General features: G+C 48.7%; 2 pseudogenes and 1 gene segment (V, D, J or C); 1 reads left to right on the top strand and 2 right to left on the bottom strand.

Moving 5' to 3' along the window:
- Positions 1–3848: 3848 nt before the first annotated feature.
- On the bottom strand, positions 3849–5070 carry LOC133246846 (T cell receptor beta variable 9-like; annotated as a pseudogene).
- Positions 5071–10384: 5314 nt separating this feature from the next.
- Positions 10385–14819, bottom strand: LOC133246918 (T cell receptor beta variable 9-like). The segment is given in 3 exon segments: positions 10385–10560; positions 14257–14610; positions 14742–14819. Coding segments are annotated over 3 exon segments (579 nt in total).
- Positions 14820–15398: 579 nt separating this feature from the next.
- Positions 15399–15903, top strand: LOC133246845 (dynein light chain 1, cytoplasmic-like; annotated as a pseudogene).
- Positions 15904–22096: the final 6193 nt, after the last annotated feature.

Genomic DNA, 22096 nt, shown 5'->3' with positions numbered 1-22096 from the left:
GCTGGGGGCGGGGCTCCTGGGGTGAGTGGTGTAGAGTGCTGACCCTCCTGCTTCCCTGATTGGAGCATTTGCCTATGATGTCACTGCTGTGTCTATCAGGCTGCCCTTGTCCACTGGACCCCTTACCAATACGCAGGGCTGGCTCCTCTGTGCCCTTCCCTGCCCTGACAGCCCCTCAGCAAGCCTGCGTGTGAGGTGACTCGTCTCCTGGTCCCATACGCACACAACATGCCTTGTTCTCTTCTGCCTGACCCTGCCTGAATCTCATCACCAGCCACCAGACCCTCACCAGCCACCCCAACCCCTTCACCTCTACTCCCATGCTGAGGCAGGATACAACCCCTATGTTCATCTTGAGGTTTCAGGCACGTCCCCAGTTCCCTGGGCAGTGAGGAGTCTGTGCTGGCTCCATGTGTCCCCAGACCACTCAGGGAACTCAGACCTGCTCCCAGATGCAGGCATGATATAGACAAGGGTCTCTTAAGCTGCCCTCCCCAGGGTAACTCTCACACCCTCCCAGCACACACTGCTTATCATGGAACAGTGCCTCCAAGTGGCCAAAGTCAAGGGTCTCATGGATTTGCAGCGTTTGTTTAAAAGAAAGAAAGAAAGTTTAGTCACTCAGTCTTGTCCTACTCTTTGCAACCGCATGGACTGTAACCTCCCTGGCTCCGCTGTCCATGGGATTCTCCAGGCAAGTGTACTGGAGTGAGTTGCCATTTCCTTCACCAGAGGATCTTCCCGACCCAGGGATCGAACCCAGGTCTCCCTCATTGGAGGCAGATGCTTCACCACCTGAGCCACGAGGGAAGTCCTATCTGTTAAAGCAAGGGTACAAAAATTCCGGCACCCCGAACACACACACACACACACACACACACACACACACACACTCCTGTTCTCATGCCTTCCTCGCCTGGCTGACGGGTTGATCTTCAAATCCACTCAGCCTCTGGAGGCAGAAGACTGTATGATCCGAACTTCTTACTAAGAAAGAAATAACTGCGGCACCACAACAATGACGGTCGTTAGCTAAGATGGAAATATATGATCATAAAATAAATACTCTGAGGATCTCAAGTGAATCTGCCTACAAGCATGTATTCCATAACTACTTCTGATTAATCAGATGCATATATTTCCAGATTTTGTATTTAAATTAAGAAAGATCAAATTCTAGATAATACATTTCATAAAGAAGTTTTAGAAATATGAACTCAATTATTTCTGCACTTATAAAATCATGATATAATGGGGGCGATGCAGGATATATTTTGACTTTGAGAAGATTTTGATGAGCATTCCAGGTAGTCCCAACCTGGCCTAGGTTAGGTGAGCTGCTAAGGATGTCGGGAGGCGGGGGTGCATGTCGAGAACACACAAAGGCAATCTGTCCTCCTTCAGATGGGCTCACCTGAGTTTTGGGATGATAGGTGATGTTTCTCTTTGATGACTCCATACATCTTGCTGAATACAGACCACATGGAGTGACCACTTTAAAAGCCTCCCTGTGACTTGGGAAGGGACCTGACCCAGATGAAGGAGGAGCAGTGTGGCTGTAGTAGAGAGGGCCAGGGAGCTGATGCAGCGAGGTGGGGAGAGGAATGTCCTGCCCGCCTGGGAAAGGTGGACAAGAGCCAGCCTAGACCAGGTGAGAACCAGACTGTGGGAGAACCTCCAGAAAGCCAGAAATGAGCTGCCTGAGGTGAGACAAGAGTGTCTAGATGTATCTAATTTATCCAACAACCTTCCCTCCTAGGTCTCAGGCTCACGTGATGACTAGGAGTCAGAGCTGGGGAAGCATTTTCCTGGTTCACATGGAGGCTGCAGAGGAAAGACAGAGATGGATGGTCCCACAAGGTCCCCAGGCCGGGCAGTGAGGTTCGAGCCAGTCTCCCCCGCATACCCAGGGTCAGACTGCAGGCACCTGGCTAACAAAGCCCTGAGGCTCCTGGTGCTAGGAGCCTGCACGTGGACTCCTGTCTTTTGCACAGAGGGGAGGTGACCCTGCATTGCCGTGGAGTAACTGCTAGCGCAGAAGTACACAGATGTCTGGGAGCGGTTGGCAGACTCCAGCATTAGAGGGAAGTTCTCTGTGCTTGATCTGGAGACGCTGTAGCCATCGGGCACATCTCCTGGCTCGCTAGTGGACACACCAGCTGAGTAATGGATCAGCCTCAGCTCGTGTCCCAGGTCTTGTCGGTACCAGTACATGCAGTCATGACCCAGATCCTGAGTACATTTCAGTGTCATGCTCGGTCCTCTCCTCACGACCTGGAATCTGGGGTCTGAGAGACACCAGCATGGACCGCCCCTGTGGAGAAGGAGGACCGATACTGCAGTCACAGCAGAGAGGCTTAGTGCTGGCACCCCCGAAGGGGACCCTGTCCCCCAGGACTCACCTGCCTGCAGGAAACAAAAGACCATATAGCCCAGGAGGCCTAGGCTCATGGCGGGGGCAGGGCTAGCGGAGGGCCCTCTGGTCTGAGTGTGGATGAGAGGGGAGAGGGGCTCTCCAGGGAGTCCTTCTGAGATGTCACTGTCTCTGCCAGGCCCCAGAGCCAACCTGTCACTTGGGGACCACGCCCCTTCCCTTAGAGACTCAAATCAAAGATGAACCTCAGAGAGTCAATTCCTAGGCAAGTTGATAAGAAGTCCAGGGTCCCCCAGGAAGAGAAAGGAATCCAGAGTCCTGGAGAAGGCAAAAGGAGTCCAGGCCTCTCAAGGAGAAAAGAACAAACATTTTTTCTACATTGCTGTGTTTGGTCAATATAGCAAGGTATCTTGCTCGAGGACATTGCTTGTTTCTCCTTAACAAGAACCTTCTGACTAATCTTGCTATCTTAAGATGTATATTGTGGAAGTGGGTTTGGTGAGACCTTTCTATTGTCAGTTCTAATCTTGTTAATTTAAGATGTATGTTGTGAGTGGGGCTGATAAAATATATAAGACCTTGACTAGACTAGCAAGTGGGGATGCTCTCCCTCCCCTTCTGATGTCTATGAGAGAAGCTTTCCTTGTCTCTTTTTATACTTTAATAAAACTTGGCTACACTAAAGCTCTTGGGTGGTGAAGACTAGTCCCTGGTTCCAAAGGTAAGTCTTCTTCCGAGATCATGAATCCGACACCTTTCAGCATAAGCTATCAAACCTGCGTGAACAGTTCATAACAGGGAGACCTATCTAGCTCAACGGACGTAAGCCTTCCAAGTTAATGTAACCTTTTCGTAAAACTGGTTAAATTTTTGGTATGTTCTAGACCAGACATAATTTTTCATTAATATATGTATTACGTTTATATATGTGCATATTTCTGTAGTTTTCACTCTTGTGGAATCCTTCTGGCTTCCTGCTGCCCTTACAACTCATGTGTCCCAAGAGGACTTCAAGGCCCATTTCCGCTTTAATTGACCACAGACCTGAGAACGTCCCTCCACCCACCATGTTTATCCAGGGATCTGTTCCCAACCTCATCGCAAGCTCATCAACATTTGAGGACTTGTTGGGTCTATTTCTTATCAATTCACTGACAAGACAGTCCACCAGCCAAAGCAGGTACAGTCCTTCATGTTCACAGGATCCAGGGCCTCCCATCTCAGGGGAGGGATAAGCAGAGCGCCCTCGGGCCTGTGACCCACCTTTCTGGGTGGAGAGAAGCTGGTTGCCCAGCACAGGATGGTGTATTGACACAAAGGAATGCAGACTTAGGAGGGACATGGAGGGAGGTGCAGACGCCAGGGTAATGAAAAATGCTGTTTTTATTTGAGACATTCCACCCATGGGAATACCTCCTTGTGATCCATGGCTGCCATTCAGGAATAACAATTCATATCATAGAGCCCCAAATTCTATCTTGTTTCATGTAACCCATATGCATATCTAATTTGTTCTGTAGGGAGACAGTTTCATTGGGGAAAAGAGACCACAAGTGTTGAAAACAGACTTGAGTCAGAGTCCTTGCTATAACAATACGAAGTATGAGATCTGGGCGATTCATGTTCACTCAGATGTATAAACAGTTAAAATAATACCTACCTTGCATGATCTTTGTGAGCATTAAAACATATCAAGAAATGAATATCTGGGGAAGACTGTCCACTCTGCCTGGCCTGGGCCAGGAAGGCAGGCAGTCGACATGCTCACCACCGCTTCCTGAGCTGGGGCAGGAATGGTTTTGTCCCAGAGGCCCCTGATCATGCAGGGCTGTGTCTTGGCTGCTGGCACAGAGATACACGGCTGAGTCTGTTAGCTCCAAGGAAGTCAAGTTCAGCTCAGAGCGAGAGTCATTGAACTGCTTTCCTGATAATCGATCTGATATCTTTCCTTTTTGTATCATTTCCCTGTTGTAATACTGAACGAGTAATTGGGGGCCCTGGCCCAGGGCCTGTTGGTACCAGTACACAGAGTGGTGTCCAGATTCAGGGGCACATCTCAGTATCACTTGCTGTTTTCTTGATCTGATCAGGTATTTGGAGGTCTGGGTGACTCCAGAGTCCACCAGGCCCGTTAGGGTTCAGACAAGGAAGCTGAGGGCAGAGCACAGGGGAAGCCTCCTGCTGCAGCCCTCGTCACCATGCTTCTATCTCAGGGAGGCAAAGACATCTCAGACTCCCACACTGTATCCAGGACTCACCTGCTCCCAGGAGGCAGAGGGTCACACAGCAGAGGAGCCTGGGGCCCATGGCAGCATCAAGAACCCAGGACTACCACTAGCTGGGGGAGGGTCTCCCGGGGTGAGTGGTGTAAAGCACTGACCCTCCTGCTTCCCTGATTGGAGCATTTGCCTATGACCTCACTGCTCTGCGTCTCTGCAGGCTGCCTTTGTCCACTGACCTCTTGGCAGGACCCAGGGCTGTCTCCTCTGTGCCCTTCCCTGTGCTGCACAGCCCCTCAGCAAAGGGTGGGTTTGAAGTGTCCACTCTCCCCATGTCTCCATATGTCCACAATATGGCTTGTCCTCCCCTCTCTGCTCCTTCCTGACACTCGTCACCAAGTCCTCAGCAGCCGCCCGGACCCCTCACCCTCCACTTCCCATGCAGGCCCCCCTGAGTACATCCCGAAGCTCCAGGCACGTCCCCACTTCCCTGGCACCGAGGAGCCTGTGCTGATTCCATGTGTCTCAGGATCACTCAGGGAACTCAAGCCTGTTCCCTGACACAGGCGTGTAGTTAAGGTTCCCTAAAGCTCCCTCTGCTGGGTGACCCTCAACCCCTCCAGCTCACCTGGTTACAAGGGCCCACAGTGCCTCCTGCTTGCCAGAGTGGTTCACAGTCTCATGGATTTGCGTCCTCTGTCTAAAGGGTACAGAAACCCCACAAGCTTAATACACATTCACACTCACACACACACACACACTCACACACTCACATTCCAGTGTTCTACTGCCTTCCCATCCTGGCTGGATTAGGGTTCATCTTCAAATCTACTCTTAGCCTCTGGAAGTTGAAGACTCAGTGATCCGACATTGTTACTAAGAAGGAAAGAATCGCTGCACCACTGCAATGATGGTACTTAGCCAAGATGGAAATAATCGCCATAAAATAAACACTCTGAGGATCTCACGTGAATCTCCTGGAAACCTGAATTCCATACCTACCTCTGATTAATCAGATACATGTATTTCCAGATGTCTTGTATAAATTAAGCATTTCCAAATTCTAGTTGATACATTTTGTAAAGAGGTTTTATATATACGAACTTTTATATTTCTTCACTTATTTAAAAAATCTTGATATAATGGGGCAATGGAAGATATATTTTTACTTTGAGAAGATTTTGATGAGGGAGGTGGTGCCAAGCTGGCCGAGGTTATGTGAGATGCTGAGGAAGTCGGGGGCGGGAGGCTGTACATAGAAAGCCAGTCTCTCCTTCAGATGGACTCACATGAGATTCAGATAACTGATAATTAACTGAAGCTGATTTCTCTTTGATGACTCCAGACAACTTGCTCAAAGCAGACCATGTGGAGAGGGCACTTTAAAAGCTTCCGTGTGACTTCGGAAGGGACATGACCCGGATGAGGGACGAGCAGCATGGGAGTGGTAGAGGGGGCCAGGGAGGTGAGGAGAGGAATGTCCTGCCCACCCAAGAAAGATGGGCAAGAACGGAGACTACATGAGAGCCAGTTGGGGAGAACCTTCCAGAGAGAAGCATTGAAGTGAGACAAAGTGATCTGTTTTTATCTAATTTACCAGCAACCTTCCCTCCTGGAGGTCTCAGGCTCAGGTGATGACTAGCAGTCAGAGCTGGAGAAACATCTTCTTGGTTCACAGGGAGGATGCAGGGAAAAGACAGAGATGGATGGTGGACACATGTCTCAGAGTGCCTGAGTGAGGTTTGGGTCAACCTAGTCCATACACCTAGGGTCACACTGCAGGCACATGGCTAACCAAGCCCTGAAGCTCCCGGTGCTAGAAGCTTTCATTTGGACCCCCTGTCTTTTTGCACAGAGAGGAGGTGGCCGTGCAGCGCCGTGGAGTAACTGCTGGCGCAGAAGTACACAGATGTCTGGGAGAGGTTGGCAGACTCCATGGTGAGAGGGAAGTTCTCTGTGCTTGATCTGGAGATGCTGTAGCCTTCGGGCACGTCTCCTTGTTCCGTGGTGGGAGGGCCATCTGAGTAATGGATCAGTCTTAGCCCATGTCCCAGGTCATGTCGGTACCATTACATATAATCGTGGCTCAGATCCTGAGTACATCTCAGTGTCGTGCTCTGTCCTCTCCTCACGACCTGGAATCTGGGGTCTTGAGAGCCACCAGCATGGACCGCCCTTGTGGAGAAGGAGGAGCCATGCTGCAGTCACAGTGGACAGGCTTACTGCAGGCACCCCGAAGGGAACCCTGCCCCCCAGGACTCACCTGCCTGCAGGAGCCAGAAGACCACACAGCCCAGGAGGCAGGGGCTTATGGCCGGGCGGGGCAGGAGGAGGGCCCTCTGGAGTGTGTGTGGATGAGAGGGGAGAAGGGCTCTCCAGGGAGCCCTTCTGAGATGTCACTGTTCCTGCCAGGCCCCAGAGCCAATCTGTCACTCAGGGGTCACGCCCCTTCCCCCTGAGGCTCAAATCAGAAATGAACCTGAATAAAGAGTTCACAACAGGAAAACCCGTCCAGATCAATGGACTTGAGCCTTACAAGTTGTTGTAACCTTTCTGTAAACAGTTTGAGATTTTATCTATACTTTATTCCAGAAATAATTCTTCATAAATGTGTATATTACTTTAATTTGTCTACATATTTCTATAGCTCTGCATCTTGGGAAATTCCCTCTAGCTTCCTGCTCTCCTTTAAGATATGTGTCCCAGTAGGACTTTAAGGCCTATTTCTGCTTTAATTGATCGCAGTCCTGAGAATGGCCCTCCACCTATCATGTTTCTCTAGGTTTCTGCTCCCAACCTCATCACAGGTTCATCAACATTTGTGGAATTGTTTCGATCTGTTCTTATCCTCTCACTGACAGACAGTCCACCAGCCAAACGTAGGTACAGCTCCTTCATGTTCACAGGAGCCCCTGCTTCCCATGTCAGGAGAGTGAGCAAGCAGAGCGCCCTCAGGCATATGACCCACCTTTCTGGGTGGAGAGAAGTTGTTTGCCCAGCACAGGATGACGTATTGGCAAAAAGGAAGGCAGACTTAGGAGCGAAATGGCAAGATGGGGCCCACACGAGCATAAGGGAAAAACACTCTTTTTTATTTGAGACATTCTTTTCACGGGAATACCTCCTTGTGATGCGTGGCTGCCATTCACTGAATAACAATTCATATCATAGAGCCCCGAAATGTATCATCTTACACATAACCCAATACACATATATAACTTTTTCTGTATGGAGACCTTTCCATGAGGAAAGGAACCACAAGTGTTGAGAAGAAACCGGAGCTGCAATCCTAGCTGTAACAGCTATGAAGTATGAGATCTGGGCAATTCACATCCCCTCATATGTATAAGCAGTTAAAATAATACTTATTTTGCATGATATTAGTGAGCATTAAAACATATCAAGAAATGAATGTCTGGGAAAATCTATTGCTCTAGCAGAGACTGGGCTTGGCACACTGGCAGCCAACACGCTCACCACCACTTCCTGAGCTGGGGCAGGAGAGTTTTTGTCCCAGAGGCACCTGATCATGCAGGGCTGTGTCTTGGCTGCTGGCACAGAGATACACGGCTGAGTCCGTCAGCTCCAAGGAAGTCAAGTTCAGCTCAGAGCTAGAGTCACTGAACTGTTTTCCTGAGAATCGATCTGATATGTTTCCTTTCTCATTCTCTTGCGTGTTGAAATACTGAATGAGGAATTGGGGGCCCTGGCCCAGGACCTGTTGGTACCAGTACACAGAGAGGTGTCCAGATTCAGGGGAACATCTCAGAATCACTTGCTGCTTTCTTGATTTGATCAGGTATTTGGGGGTCTGGGTGACCCCAGAATCCACCAGGCCTGTTGGGGAGGAGACAGAAGGAAGCTGAGGGCAGAGCACAGGGAAGCCTCCTGCTGCAGCCCTCATCGCCAGGCTTCTATCTCAGGGAGGCAAAGACATCTCAGAAGCTCCCACACTGTGTCCAGGACTCACCTGCTCCCAGGAGGCAGAGAGTCACACAGCTGAGGAGCCTGGAGCACATGGCCGCATCAGGAACCCAAGACTGCTGCTGGCTGGGGCGGGGCTCCTGGGGTGTGTGGTGTAAAGTGCTGACCCTCCTGCTTCCCTGATTGGAGCATTTGCCTATGACGTCACTGCCCTGTGTCTCTGCAGGCTGCCCTTGTCCAATCTGGACCCCTTACCAATATGCAGGGCCAGCTCCTTTGTGCCCTTCCCTGTGCTGCACAGCCCCTCAGCAAAGGGCGGGTTTGAAGTGTGCACTCCCCCCATGTCTCCTTATGTCCGCAATATGGCTTGTTCTCCCCTCTCTGCTCCTTCCTGACACTCGTCACCAAGCCCTCAGCAGCCGCCCGGAACCCTCACCCTCCACTTCCCATGCAGGCCCCCCGGAGTACATCCTGAAGCTCCAGGCACGTCCCCACTTCCCTGGCACAGAGGAGTCTGTGCTGGCTCCATGTGTCCCAGGATCACTCAGGGAACTCGAGCCTGTTCCCTGACACAGGCATGTAGTTAAGGTTCCCTAAAGCTCCCTCTGCTGGGTGACCCTCAACCCCTCCAGCTCACCTGGTTACAAGGGCCCACAGTGCCTCCTACTTGCCAGTGGTTCACAGCCTCATGGATTTGTGTCCTCTGCCTAAAGGGTACACACCCCCACAAGCTTAATACACACTCACACACTCTCCCACACACTTACTCACACACACACACTTACTCACACACACACACACACACTCACACACACACATTCTTGTGTTCTACTGCCTTCCCATCCTGGCTGAATTAGGGTTCATCTTCAAATCTACTCTTAGCCTCTGGAAGTTGAAGACTCAATGATCTGATATTGTTACTAAGAAGGAAAGAATCGCTGCACCACTGCAATGATGGTACTTAGCTAAGATGGAAATAATCGCCATAAAATAAACACTCTGAGGATTTCACGCGAATCTGCCTGGAAACCTGTATTCCATACCTACCTCTGATTAATCGGATACATGTATTTCCAGATGTCTTGTATAAATTAAGCATTTCCAAATTCTAGTTGATACATTTTGTAACGAGGTTTTATATATATGAGGTCATATATTTCTGCACTTATGAAATCTTGATATAATGGAGCAATGGAAGATATATTTTTACTTTGAGAAGATTTTGATGAGGGAGGTGGTGCCAAGCTGGCTGCGGTTATGTGAGATGCTGAGGAAGTCGGGGGCGGGAGGCTGTACATAGAAAGCCAGTCTCTCCTTCAGATGGACTCACATGAGATTTGGATAACTGATAATAACTGAAGCTGATTTCTCTTTGATGACTCCAGACAACTTGCTCAAAGCAGACCATGTGGAGAGGGTACTTTAAAGGCTTCCCTGTGACTTGGGAAGGGACATGACCTGGATGAGGGACGAGCAGCATATGTGTGGTAGAGGGGGCCAGGGAGGTGAGGAGAGGAATGTCCTGCCCACCCAAGAAAGGTGGGCAAGAGCAGAGACCACGTGAGAGCCAATCCGGCAGAGACTTCCAGAGAGACAGGGTTGAAGTGAGACATGGTGATCTGTTTTTATCTAATTTACCAGCAACCTTCCCTCCTGGAGGTCTCAGGCTCAGGTGATGACTAGCAGTCAGAGCTGGAGAAACATCTTCTTGGTTCACAGGGAGGATGCAGGGGAAAGACAGAGATGGATGGTGGACATATGTCTCGGAGTCCCTGAGTGAAGTTTGGGTCAGCCTAGTCTACACACCTAGGGTCACACTGCAGGCACATGGCTAACCAAGTCCTGAGGCTCCCGGTGCTAGGAGCTTTCACTTGGACGCCCTGTCTTTTTGCACAGAGAGGAGGTGGCCATGCAGCACCGTGGAGTAACTGCTGGCACAGAAGTACACAGATGTCTGGGAGCGGTTGGCAGACTCCAGCGTGAGAGGAATGTTCTCTTTGCTTGATCTGGAGACTCTGTACCCATTGGGCACGTCTCCTATCTCTGTGGTGGTAGGCCCAGCAGAAGAATAGATCAGCCTCAGCCCATGTCCCAGTCTTGTCGGTTACCAGTGCATATAGTTATGACCCAGATCCTGAGTACATGTCAGTGTCGTGCTCTGTCCTCTCCTCACAATCTGGAATCTGGGGTCCTGAGTGACACCAGCATGGACCGCCCCTGTGGAGAAGGAGGACTGATGCTGCAGTCACAGTGGACAGGCTTAGTGCTGGCACCCCGAAGGGGACCCTGCCCCCAGGACTCACCTGCCTGCAGGAGACAGAAGACCACACAGCCCAGGAGGCAGGGGCTCATGGCTGGGGTGGGGCAGGCGGAGGGCCCTCTGGTCCGAGTGTGGATGAGAGCGGAGAGGGGCTTTCCAGGGAGTCCTTCTGAGATGTCACTGTCCTTGCCAGGCCCTGGAGCCAACCTGTCACATGGCGGCCATTCCCCTTCCCCTAGAGGCTCAAATCAAAGTTGATTAGAACAGGGAGATGGCTTGGACAGATTTCTTGGACATGGTCTGAACAGCCGTAAGTCTTACAAAGTGTTGTAACCTTTCCTTACAGTAGTTTGTACGTTTTATATATATTTTACTCCAGAGATAATTCCTTAATTTGTATATTAGCTTATTTGTCTACATATTTCTGTAGTTTTGAATCTCAGAGGAAATCCTTCGGGCTTCCTGCTGTCCTTTATGCCCCATGCATCCCGAATACTCCCTCAAGTGTTGTTTCCTCTTTGCTCAACTGACCCAGTCCAGCTCCTGTCCTCTCACCTACAGTGATTCTTTGGTGTCTGGTTCCTTAACTGTAGGGCAGACTCATTACGATTTGAGAAATCACTTGGCTCTATTTCTTCTCAGTTCACTAACAGACAGGACACCTGCCAAATGCAGGTACAGCGCCTTCACATTCCCCAAAGTATGTGCTTCCCGGGTCTGAGGGTGCAGGGAGGGGACACAGCAAGTAGAACCACCACAGCCCTAAGACAGAAATTTCTTTGTGGCCAGAAGCAGGTTGCTCAATGCGGATGGCATTTTCAAACAAAGAAAGATATATATGAGAGGGATTTGGGGCGAAGTGCCGGACTCCAGGATAAGTGAAAAGTGCTCTGACTTTATGTGAGACATCCACCCCATGGGAATACTTCCTTGTGAAGCATGACTGCCAGTAATAAATTGATATCCTGGAGCCCTAGAGTGTACCTTGTTGCACAAACCCCACACTCAAAAGGACCCTGTACTTAGAGCGATGCTCTCTGTCGGGATCTTCAAATTCTCAGTAGTCTTTGAACCATGGACTCTGCAAAGTATGTGCCAGATCCTGGTTACATGATTTTAGACCTGCTGTGCCCTCCTGATGGTCGGTTTCCCTTTAGCATGACCACACGTCTAATGTCTGGGTGACTAAATACTCCTGGGCCTGGGACAGAAAGACACTGAAACTAAAGCGAGAAACAAAAAAGGACCCTCACGTCATAACCACAACAACCAGCCTTGAATCTGGGCCTGGCAAGCCCTTGACTGGTTCCATGCATGTGCTCAGGACTTCTCTGGTCCAGGAGATAGAAGCACACAGTAATGGGGTCATATCCAGGCCAGGCCAGAAGAAAGGAGTCTTTCCAGATCAAGGCCTGTGGCCTGAATCCTTGGGATTGAGTCATAGGAACCCTTCTCCCACATGGAATTATCACTCACGGATACAACTGCTGCTGGTGGTCAGGCCAGCCCAGGACCCAGTGCGTGAATCTGAAGCCTTGCTAAGTTGTTTCTCATAGAATATTAACAAAAAATCATTATAAAATGATTTCAGTAAAAGGATTCATGAGAAAAAAAAATCTATGAAATTGAGTCAATAAATTTTACAAAAACAGCCTATACCAGCTGGTAAGACCTTTGATGGTCATTTAATCAAACCATCAATCCCCAGTTAGGATTGTCCGTCACACGGAAATGGTATCTCACATGGTTTTAAGCACTTTGTAATTATAACACTTTCCAGGAGCACTTAACTGTCTTACATATTTAGCTTCAGGCTAAAACGGAATTGTTCTGATGGGTATAGACATTAAGTTTTCACTAAAAAGATACATGAACAAAACAAATCTACCACAACAGAAATCACACTGTTGGTTGTCAGGGAAGGAGAGAGTCCCGGGAACGGGGCCTGAGGGAATATCTGGTGATAAAATGCTCTCTGTCTTAAAGGAACAGATGTTTCATCAGCATATACATATTTATTGATCAAACCATATATCTCTTCATTATACAGTGTGAATATACACCTGACCCTTGAACAACACAAGTTGGAATGGAGTGGGTCCACTTGTGGGTGCATATTTTAATAAATATGCACTAAGATACTGAACAGCTGAGATTGGTTGAATCCACGGATGTGGAATCTCAGATACACCGTTGAATGTGCAAGTGAAAGTTGCTCAGTTGTGTCCGACTCCTTGCAATCCCATGGACTAAGCAGTCCGTGGAATTCTCCAGGCCAGAATACTGGAGTGGGTAGGGTAGCCTTTCCCTTCTCCAGGGGATCTTCCCAGCTCTGGTCTCCTGCATTGCAGGCGGATTGTTTACCAGCTGAGCCACAAGGGAAGCCGAAGAACACTGGAGTGGGTAGCCTGTTCCTTCTGCAGTGGATCTTCTCGACCCAGGAATTCAACCGGGGTCTTCTGCATTGCAGGTGGATTCTTTCCCAACTGAGCTGTCAGGGAAGCCCCCAGACTATAAGGTTGTAGGAGGCTCAGGGACCCTAAAACCTGCATTGTTTACTGGTAAACTACAGTTCAAATATCAATAAAAGTGATTTAAAAATATCTGAGGTGAGATGTTACATGCACTTTTTTATTTCATGTAATGAATCATTAGGCATAATATTCCTTTCACTGGGACTTCTGATGTCTTCATTAAAGGCGTTCAAGGCAAAACATCTACCTTTGCACCTAGGAAATGGTAGAAGAGGCTGTCAGAGGTTAGCAAAGGGAATCAAGAAGTCCAGAGTCCTGTTATGTGCCAGGGACTTCATGCTTATTAAATACTTATGAAACCCAGGAAGATGGTGTGATGGCTAACTGAACGTGTCACCTTGACTGTGCCAGAGACATTTAATTAAACTTTATTCTGGATGTTAAGTGAGGGTGTTTTTGGAAGAGGTTAACATATAAATAGTTAGATTTTAACATTAGATTAGATTAACGTTTTAAACAGATGATCTTCCATTCCACAGTCTTAGTGGGCCTCATCCAACCAGTGAAGATATGTATAGAAGGAAAAGTCTGATCCTCCCCCAGATAAGAGAGAACTGTTCAGCTGATGGCCTTCAGACTGGACCATCAGTTCCTGGGCCTTTGAATTTAAACATCAGCTCTCCCTGAAACTCTAGTATCACCAGTCCAACCTGCAGATTTGGACTTGTCAGCTGTAACAGCTATGTGGAGTGAACTTTAAAAGATGGGGAGCAGGGAACACAGGGGTTGAGGACAACCTTGATTCTGATTCCTTGTCTGGCAGTTAGGAAATATGAGACCTGGGCAAGTCACTTCCCATCAGATGTATAAACAGTTAAAATAATCTTTAACTTGCATGATCTTTGTGAGCATTAAAACATACAAAGGAAAGAATGTCTGGGAAAGTCTACCAGTTCTACCTGGGTCTGGGTCTCCCTGGCTGGCAACTGACACCCTGGCAACTACTTCCTGAGCTGGGGTAGGAGTGTTTTTGTACCAGAGGCATCTGATCATGCAGGGCTGTGTCTTCGCTGCTGGCACAGAGATACATGGCTGAGTCTGTCAGCTCCAAGGAGCTCAAGTTCAGCTCAGAGCGAGAGTCACTGAACTGTTTTCCTGAGAATCGATCCAGGAGGTGAGATTCTCCACTCACTTTCTGGTTGTAATACTGAACGAGGAACTGGGGGCCCTGGCCCAGGGCCTGTTGGTACCAGTACACGGAGAAGTGTCCAGAGTGAGGGGAACATCTCAGAGTCGCTTGCTGGTTTCTTGATTTGATCAGATACATGGGGGTCTGGGTGACTCCAGAATCCACCAGGCCTGTTGGGGAGGAGACAAGGAAGCTGAGGGCAGAGCACAGGGGAGCCTTCTGCTGCAGCCCTAATCGCCAGGCTTCTATTTCAGGGAGGCAAAGACTTCTCAGAAACTCCCACACTGTGTCCAGGACTCACCTGCTCCCAGGAGGCAGAGAGTCACACAGCAGAGGAGCCTGGAGCCCATGGCAGCATCAGGAACCCAGGACCACTGCTGGCTGGGGGCGGGGTTCCTGGGGTGAGGGGGTTAAGTGCTGACCCTCCTGCTTCCCTGACTGGAGCATTTGCCTATGACGTCTCTGCAGGCTGTTTCCAAATCCACTGGACCCCTTGGCAGGATCCATGGTGGACTCCTCTATGCCCTTCCCTGTCCTGCACAGCCCTTCAGCCAAGGGTGGGTGTGAGGTGAGCACTGTACCCATGTCCCCATATGTCCATGACTTTTTCTTCTCTTGCTGTCCCTGCCTGACACTCATCACCCAGCCATCACCAGCCACACTAATCCCCACACACTCCACTCCCCATGCTGCTCCAGGAAAACATCCCCTGGGCACACCCCAAGGCTCCAGGCAAGTCCCCACTCCCCTGGGCAGTGAGGAATCTGTGCTGAGTCCATGTGTCTGGACCACTCAGGGAACTCAAACCTGCTCCCTGATGCAGGCATGTAGCCAAGGTTCCCCTAAGCTGCCCTCTCCAGGGTGACTCTCAACCCCTCCCAGCACACGCTGCTTACCATGGGCCCACAGTGCCTCCTAGTGGACCATGGTCCACAGTGTCATGGATCTGTGCCTTCTGTCTAAATCAAGAATAGAAATTTAGATGCTTCATGGCTTTGGTAGTGACCGCCTCTCTATGCAGGTGTGAGCCTAGCCAGCGCCTTCCCCAGGAGACCAAGGCCAGCCCCTGATCCTTGGTGAGCATGTGTGACTGAAAGGTTGTGATCAAGAATGCCGATATGTCGGAGTAGATGCAACGGGACTGGGTGGAGTGTGCTGCTCAGGCACTGGAGAAGTATAATACAGAGAAGGACATCACGACCCACATCAAGAAGGAGTCTGACAAGAAGTACAACCCTGTCTGGCACTGCATCGTGGGGAGGAACTTCTGTAGTTATGTGACATATGAAACCAAAGACTTCATCTGCTTCCACCTGGGCCAAGTGGCCAATCTCCTGTTCAAATCTGGTTAAAAGTATGGACTGTGCTACACACCCAGTGATCCATCCAAAAACCAGGACTGCAGCCTGAAGTCCTAATACCAGAGACTGAAGTCTTCAGCCCTGCCTAAGGGAACACCTCCATCTTTGAACCCTTATTGGGTTTTGTACAGGGCATTCTCTGTACTGGTTTGTTGTGGTTATAAAGCATTTAGTAAAACGGCTTACATTTGTATTTATTTTCTACTCCATACTTCTCTGCTCATGTTTTTTTTCTCTTCGAAATCCATTCCTTTAAAGAAAGAAATCTTTTGGAGAAGGGTGCGTTAATTACCGTTTGTTCAAATAATCTGGAGTTGAAGATGGCCTCTTTAGTTGATCTTGGGTGGGCTGGTAGGGGTGATTCCTTGAAGTTTCTGCGGGATGTAACAGACTAGCCGATTCAGCACTCTTGCATTTCATTCTTGCCCATCCTGCTCCTGTTGTGCCTGGGAGAATACTACTCAGAAGTGCATGTTGAGAGAGGCACGGCAGAGAAACTACTGCACTAACTCTTACTCCTAATCTGATAAGTACAGTCCTTAAGCGCTCCTTTTGTGATAACTGCTATCGAGTGGTCTGGGCCTTAGGCCTCAAGAGGTGATGAATGTGTCATGGAACACCTTTAAGTTTTCTAGGGCTGTAAAATGGAAATAAGCTGGTAAGAAAGTTGGGCTAATGAGAAATCTGTTGGGCTCTAGACATTTCACCTCCCCTGCCTGGCCAAAGTATACTCTAAAGATCAAAGGTGGTCTTAAAGGGAAAAAGCTTTTAAGTATCGACCTTCCTTGTGATTCTAATAAAGTCTGCAGGAATTTAAACTTACAAGCCTGCTGTGCTGTGCTTTAACTAGCTGTGTTCACATATGAGTTGGAGCTTTCATTAAAAGACACAATTAAAGCAAAAAAAGAATAGATATTCCCCACAACCCCACCTGCAACCCCTCTACACATAGACACACAAATACACACCCCTGATCTACTGCCTTCCCAGCCTGACAGAATTAGGGTTGATCCTCAAATCCACTCTTATCCTCTGGAGGTAAAAGACTGAATGATCTGACATTTTTACTAAGAAGGAAGTAATTATTGCACCACTACAATGACAGTAGTTAGCTAAGATGAAAATACATGACCATAAAATAAATACTCTCAAGATCTCAAGTGAATCCACCAGTAGAATTCCATAACTACTTCTGATTAATCAGATGCATATATTTCTAGATTTCCTATTGAAATTAAGCTTATTACCAAATTCTAGGTAATGCATTTTATAAAGAGGTATTATATATATGGATTCATTTATCTCTGCACTTATAAAATCTTGAAATCATGAGGCAATGGAGGATATATTTTGACTTTGAGAAGATTTTGATGAGGGAGGTGGGCCAACCTGGCCTAGGTTAGGTGAGATGCTAAGGAGATCGGGGGGCAAGAGGGAGAACACACAAAGACAGTCTGTCCTCGTTCAGTGGACTCATATGAAGTTTTGGACAATTGGTAATGAATTGAAGTTGGTTTCTCTTTGATGACTCCAGACAGCTTGCTCAAAGCAGACCACATGGACAGGCCACTTTAAAAACTACCTTGTGGTTTGGGAAGGGACATGACCATAGCTCAGTTGGTAAAGAATCCACCTGCAATGCAGGAGACCCTGGTTCCATTCCTGGGTGGGGAAGATCCGCTGCAGAAGGGAAAGGCTGCCCACTCCAGTATTCTGGCCTGGAGAATCCCAGGGACTACACAGTCCATGGGGTCGCAAAAGAGTCGGACACGACTGAGCGACTTTCACTTTCGTGACCCAGATGAAGGAGGAACAATGTGGCTGGAGTAGAAAGGGCCAGGGAGGTGGGAGAGGAGTGACTTACCCACCCAGGAAAGGCGGGCAAGAGAAGAGAGCGCATGCGAGAGCCAGGTTGGGGGAGAACCTTCCAGAGAGACAGCGATGAGCTGCCTGAGGTGGGACACGTGGGCCTGTTTTTATCTAATTTACCAACAACCTTCCCTCCTGGAGGTCTCAGGCTCAAGTGATGACTAAGAGTCAGAGCTGGGGAAACTCCTGGTTCACAGGGAGGATACAGAGAAAAGACAGCAATGGATGGTGGACACAAGTCCGCAAGGCCTGAAGTGAGGTCTGGGCCAGCACAGACCACACACTCAGGGTCACACTGCAGGCACGTGGCAGCAAAGCCCTGAGGCTGTTGGTGCTAGGAGCCTACAAGCAAGGGGCTGCCTTGCCTTTTTGCACAGAGAGGAGGTGACCCTGCAGCGCTGTGGAGTAACTGCTGGCGCAGAAGTACAGAGATGTCTGGGAGCGGTTGGCAGACTCCAGTGTGAGAGGAAAGTCCTCTGTGCTTGGTCTGGAGACGCTGTAGCCCTCGGGCACATCTCCGTTCTCTGTGTTGGGAGGGCCATTTGAGTAATAGATCAGCCTCAGCCTGCGTCCCAGGTCTTGTCGGTACCAGTACATATAATTGTGGTTCAGATCCTGAGTGCATCTCAGTGTCGCTTTCTGTCCTGACCTTACGACCTGGAATCTGGAGTCCTGAGTGACACCAGCATGGACCGCCCCTGTGGAGAAGGAGGACTGATGCTGCAGTCACAGCGGACAGTTTTAGTGCTGGCACTCCGAAGGTGCCCCTGCCCCCAGGACTCCCCTGCCTGCAGGAGACAGAAGACCACACAGCCCAGGAGGCAGGGGCTCATGGCGGGGGCGGGGCAGGCAGAGGGCCCTCTGGTCTGAGTGTGGATGAGAGGGAGAGGGGCTCTCCAGGGAGTCCTTCTGAGATGTCACTGTCCCTGCCAGGCCCCAGAGCCAACCTGTCACTCAGGGGCCACGCCCCTTCCCCTAGAGGCTCAAATCAGAAATGAACCTGAGAGAACTGTTCACAACAGGAAGACCCATTGAGCTCAATAGGCATCAGCCTTACAAGTTGTTGTAACCTGTAAACTGTTTGCAACTTTATGTATACTTTGTTCCAGAGATAATTCTTCATTAAACTTATATTCATCTTATTTATCCACATATTTATGTAGCCTTTTTAAAGTTATTTTTAACTGGAGTCTAATTGCCTTGCAAAGTGTGTTGGTTTCTGCTGTATACCACGTGACTCAGCCATTAGTATGCATATATCCCCTCCCTCTTGAACTTCGCTCTCTCTGAGCCCTGCACTTGACCCCTCTAGGTCCTTGGAGAGCAAAGAGCTGAACTCCCTGTGCAGTATAGCAGCTTCCCACTAGCTCTCTACTTTACATATGTGATGGGATTTCTTAGTTTGGATTCTTGGGGAAAAGTCCTCAGAGCCTTCTGCTGCCCTTTATGACTCTTGCGTCCCACCTGTGCCTTCAAGTGTCCGTTTCCACTTTGTTTAGTTGATCGCATTGTATTTTTTTTTTTTCTCCCACCTGATTCTTCTGGTATCTGGTTCCCCAACCTTGGGGCAGGCTCATGGACATTTGAGGAATCCTTTGAGTCCATTTCTTACCAATTCGCTGATAGACTGGGCACCTGCTGAATGCGGCTACAGCTCCTTCATGTTCACCACAGCACATGCTTCCTGTGTCTGAATGGGGGGAGCAGCACAGCTGTAACCCACCTTTCTTCGAGGAGAGTAGATGGTTGCTCAGCACCGTGGGTGATGTGGGAGCACAAAGGAATACAGATGCGGAAGGGACCGGGGGGAGGTGGCAGACTCGGCGCAGATGAAAACTGCTCCCTTTTTATTTGAGACAGCCATTCCATGCAAGTAACTCCCTAAGTAGCATAGACAAAAGTGAAAGTGTTAGTTGCTCAGTCGTGTCCAACTCTGCAGCCCCATGGACTAGATTTAGCCCACCAGGCTCCTCTGTCCATGGGATTTTCCAAACAAGAATACTGGAGTGGATTGTCATTTCCTTCTCCAAGGGATCTTCCTGACCCAGGGATCGAACCTGGGTCTCCTGCAGCGCAGGCAGACTCTTTACCATCTGAGCCACCAGGGGAAGCCCTTATGTAGCATGCCCGATCTTAATTAACAGATATCACAGAGCCCCGAACTATCCTGTTACACATAACCCCCCACTTTGAAGGACCCATACTTGATGCAATGCTCTGCTGTTGTGATCTTCAAACACTCAACAACAGTTGAAACATGGACCCTGCAAATTATGCAGCTGGTCCTGGTTACATGGTTTTGGACCTGTGATGACCTCCTGATGTTCTGGTTTTCCTTGATCCCAACCACATGCATGGGGTCTGGGTAATGCTGCATTCCTGGCACCTGGGAGAGAAAGGCTTAGAAACGAAAGTCAGAAGCAGCAAAGGAGTCTGAGTTTATGACCACAGCAGCAAGACTTGACCTGGGTCTGGCAAGCCCACGAGTGGTTCCACATCCATGCTCAGAACTTCTTTCTTCCAGAAGACAGCAGGGCACCCAGCACGGGAGACTCATGCCCAGGCCATGCCAGAAGAGAAAGAGCAGCTTTCCAACTCAAGGCCTGTGTCTTGGATACTTATGGTCGAAGCAAAGGGGACCTGTGTCTCAACATGGAATGCTCTCTCACCAAAATTCCTAGTGCCCACAGTCTTGCCAGGGGAGAACACTGAGTAAGCATGAAACCCAACTATGTGTGCATCTCATGGAATCTCAACATCATTTCCTGGGAAGTGATGACTTCTTGTCAAAATATCATTATCAAGTGATTTCAGGGAATGGGTTCATGAGGACGAATTTATGAAAGTGAGTAAATAAATTTTATAAAAATAGCTTGTAGCAGCTGGCATGACCTTTTAATGGTCATTTTATCAAACTGTCCATCTCCAGGTAGGATAGTCCCTGACATGGATGTGGTGCTCACATGGTTTCAAGTACTTCTCTAACCATAAGACTTTCCAGGAGCTCCTAACTTTCTTCAATATTTTACACTTGCCTAAAAGGGAATTGTTTTAATGGGTATAGAGCTTATATTTTCAGTAAAAAGATGCCTGAGTAAAACACATCTCTAGCAACAGATATCATATTGTTGGTAGTCAGGGAAGGACAGAGACATGGGAAAGGGACCTGAAGAAACTTTCTGGTGATGGAAATGTTCTTTATTGTAATAGGGTGGATGTCGCATGGCACATGCATATACTCTGTCCATTATACAGTGTATAATGTTTATGGTATTTACAGCTGAACTTTGAACAACACAGGTTTGAACTGAGTGGGTCCATTTATGTGTGGATGTTTGAATAAATACTTACTAAGGGAAACTAAAAGACTCTTCCTCCTTGGAAGAAAAGCAATGACAAACCTAGACAGCATATTAAAAAGCAGAGACATCACTTTGCCAACCAAGGTCTGCCTAGTCAAAGCTATGGTTTTCCCATTACTCATGAATGGATGTGACAGCTGGACCATAAAGAAAGCTGAGTGCCGAACAATTGATGCTTTAGAACTGTGGTGTTGGAGAAGACTCTTGAGAGGTCTTGGACAGCAAGGAGCAAACCAGTCAATCCTAAAGGAAATCAGTCCTAAATATTCACTGGAAGGACTGAAGCTGAAACGCCAATACTTTGGTCACCGGATGTGAAGAGCTGACTCCTTGGAAAAGACCCTGATTCTGGGAGAGATTGAAGGTGGGAGGAGAAGGGGGCAACAGAGGATGAGATGGTTAGATGGCATCACTGACTCCACGGACTTGAGTTTGAGCAAGCTCCGGGAATTGGTGATGGACAGGGAAGCCTGGCATGCTGCAGTCCATGGGGTCTCAGAAGTCGGACACGACTGAGTGACTGTACTGAACTGAAGGCACTACCCAGTTTGGCTGAATCTGTAGACCTGGAATCCCACACACAGATGGATGAAGGTGAGGTTATACACAAGGTTTTGATGACGGTGTTGTGGATGTCTCAGACCCTAAAGCATACATGAGCTAAAGGTTAACTACAGGGCTTCCCAGGTGGCACAGTGGTAAAGAATCCAGCTGCCATTGAGGAGATGTGGATTTGATCCCTGGGTCAGGAAGATCTCCTGGAGAGGGAAATGGAAACCCACTGCAGAGTTTTGCCTGGGGAATCCCATAGATGAGGCGCCCGACAGGCTACAGTGCATAGGGTCGCGAAGAGTCAGACACAACTGAGCACACACATATAATTCACATTTTAAAATATCTGAGGAGGCATATATGTTACACACTCTTGTTAATTTCATGTGACGACTCATCAGGCATAAATACTTTTTTCCTGTCACTTCTGATACCCTCAACTACAGGATTTCAAGGTAACATATGTCCATTTCTACCTTTGCACCTAGAAAACGGTAGAAGAGGCTGTCAGA

The sequence above is a fragment of the Bos javanicus genome, chromosome 4 (genome assembly GCF_032452875.1).
Source record: "Bos javanicus breed banteng chromosome 4, ARS-OSU_banteng_1.0, whole genome shotgun sequence".
In the NCBI taxonomy this organism is placed as follows: Eukaryota; Metazoa; Chordata; class Mammalia; order Artiodactyla; family Bovidae; genus Bos; species Bos javanicus.
Note: the sequence above shows the minus strand (reverse complement) of the source record. Positions and strands in the feature narration are given on the sequence as shown.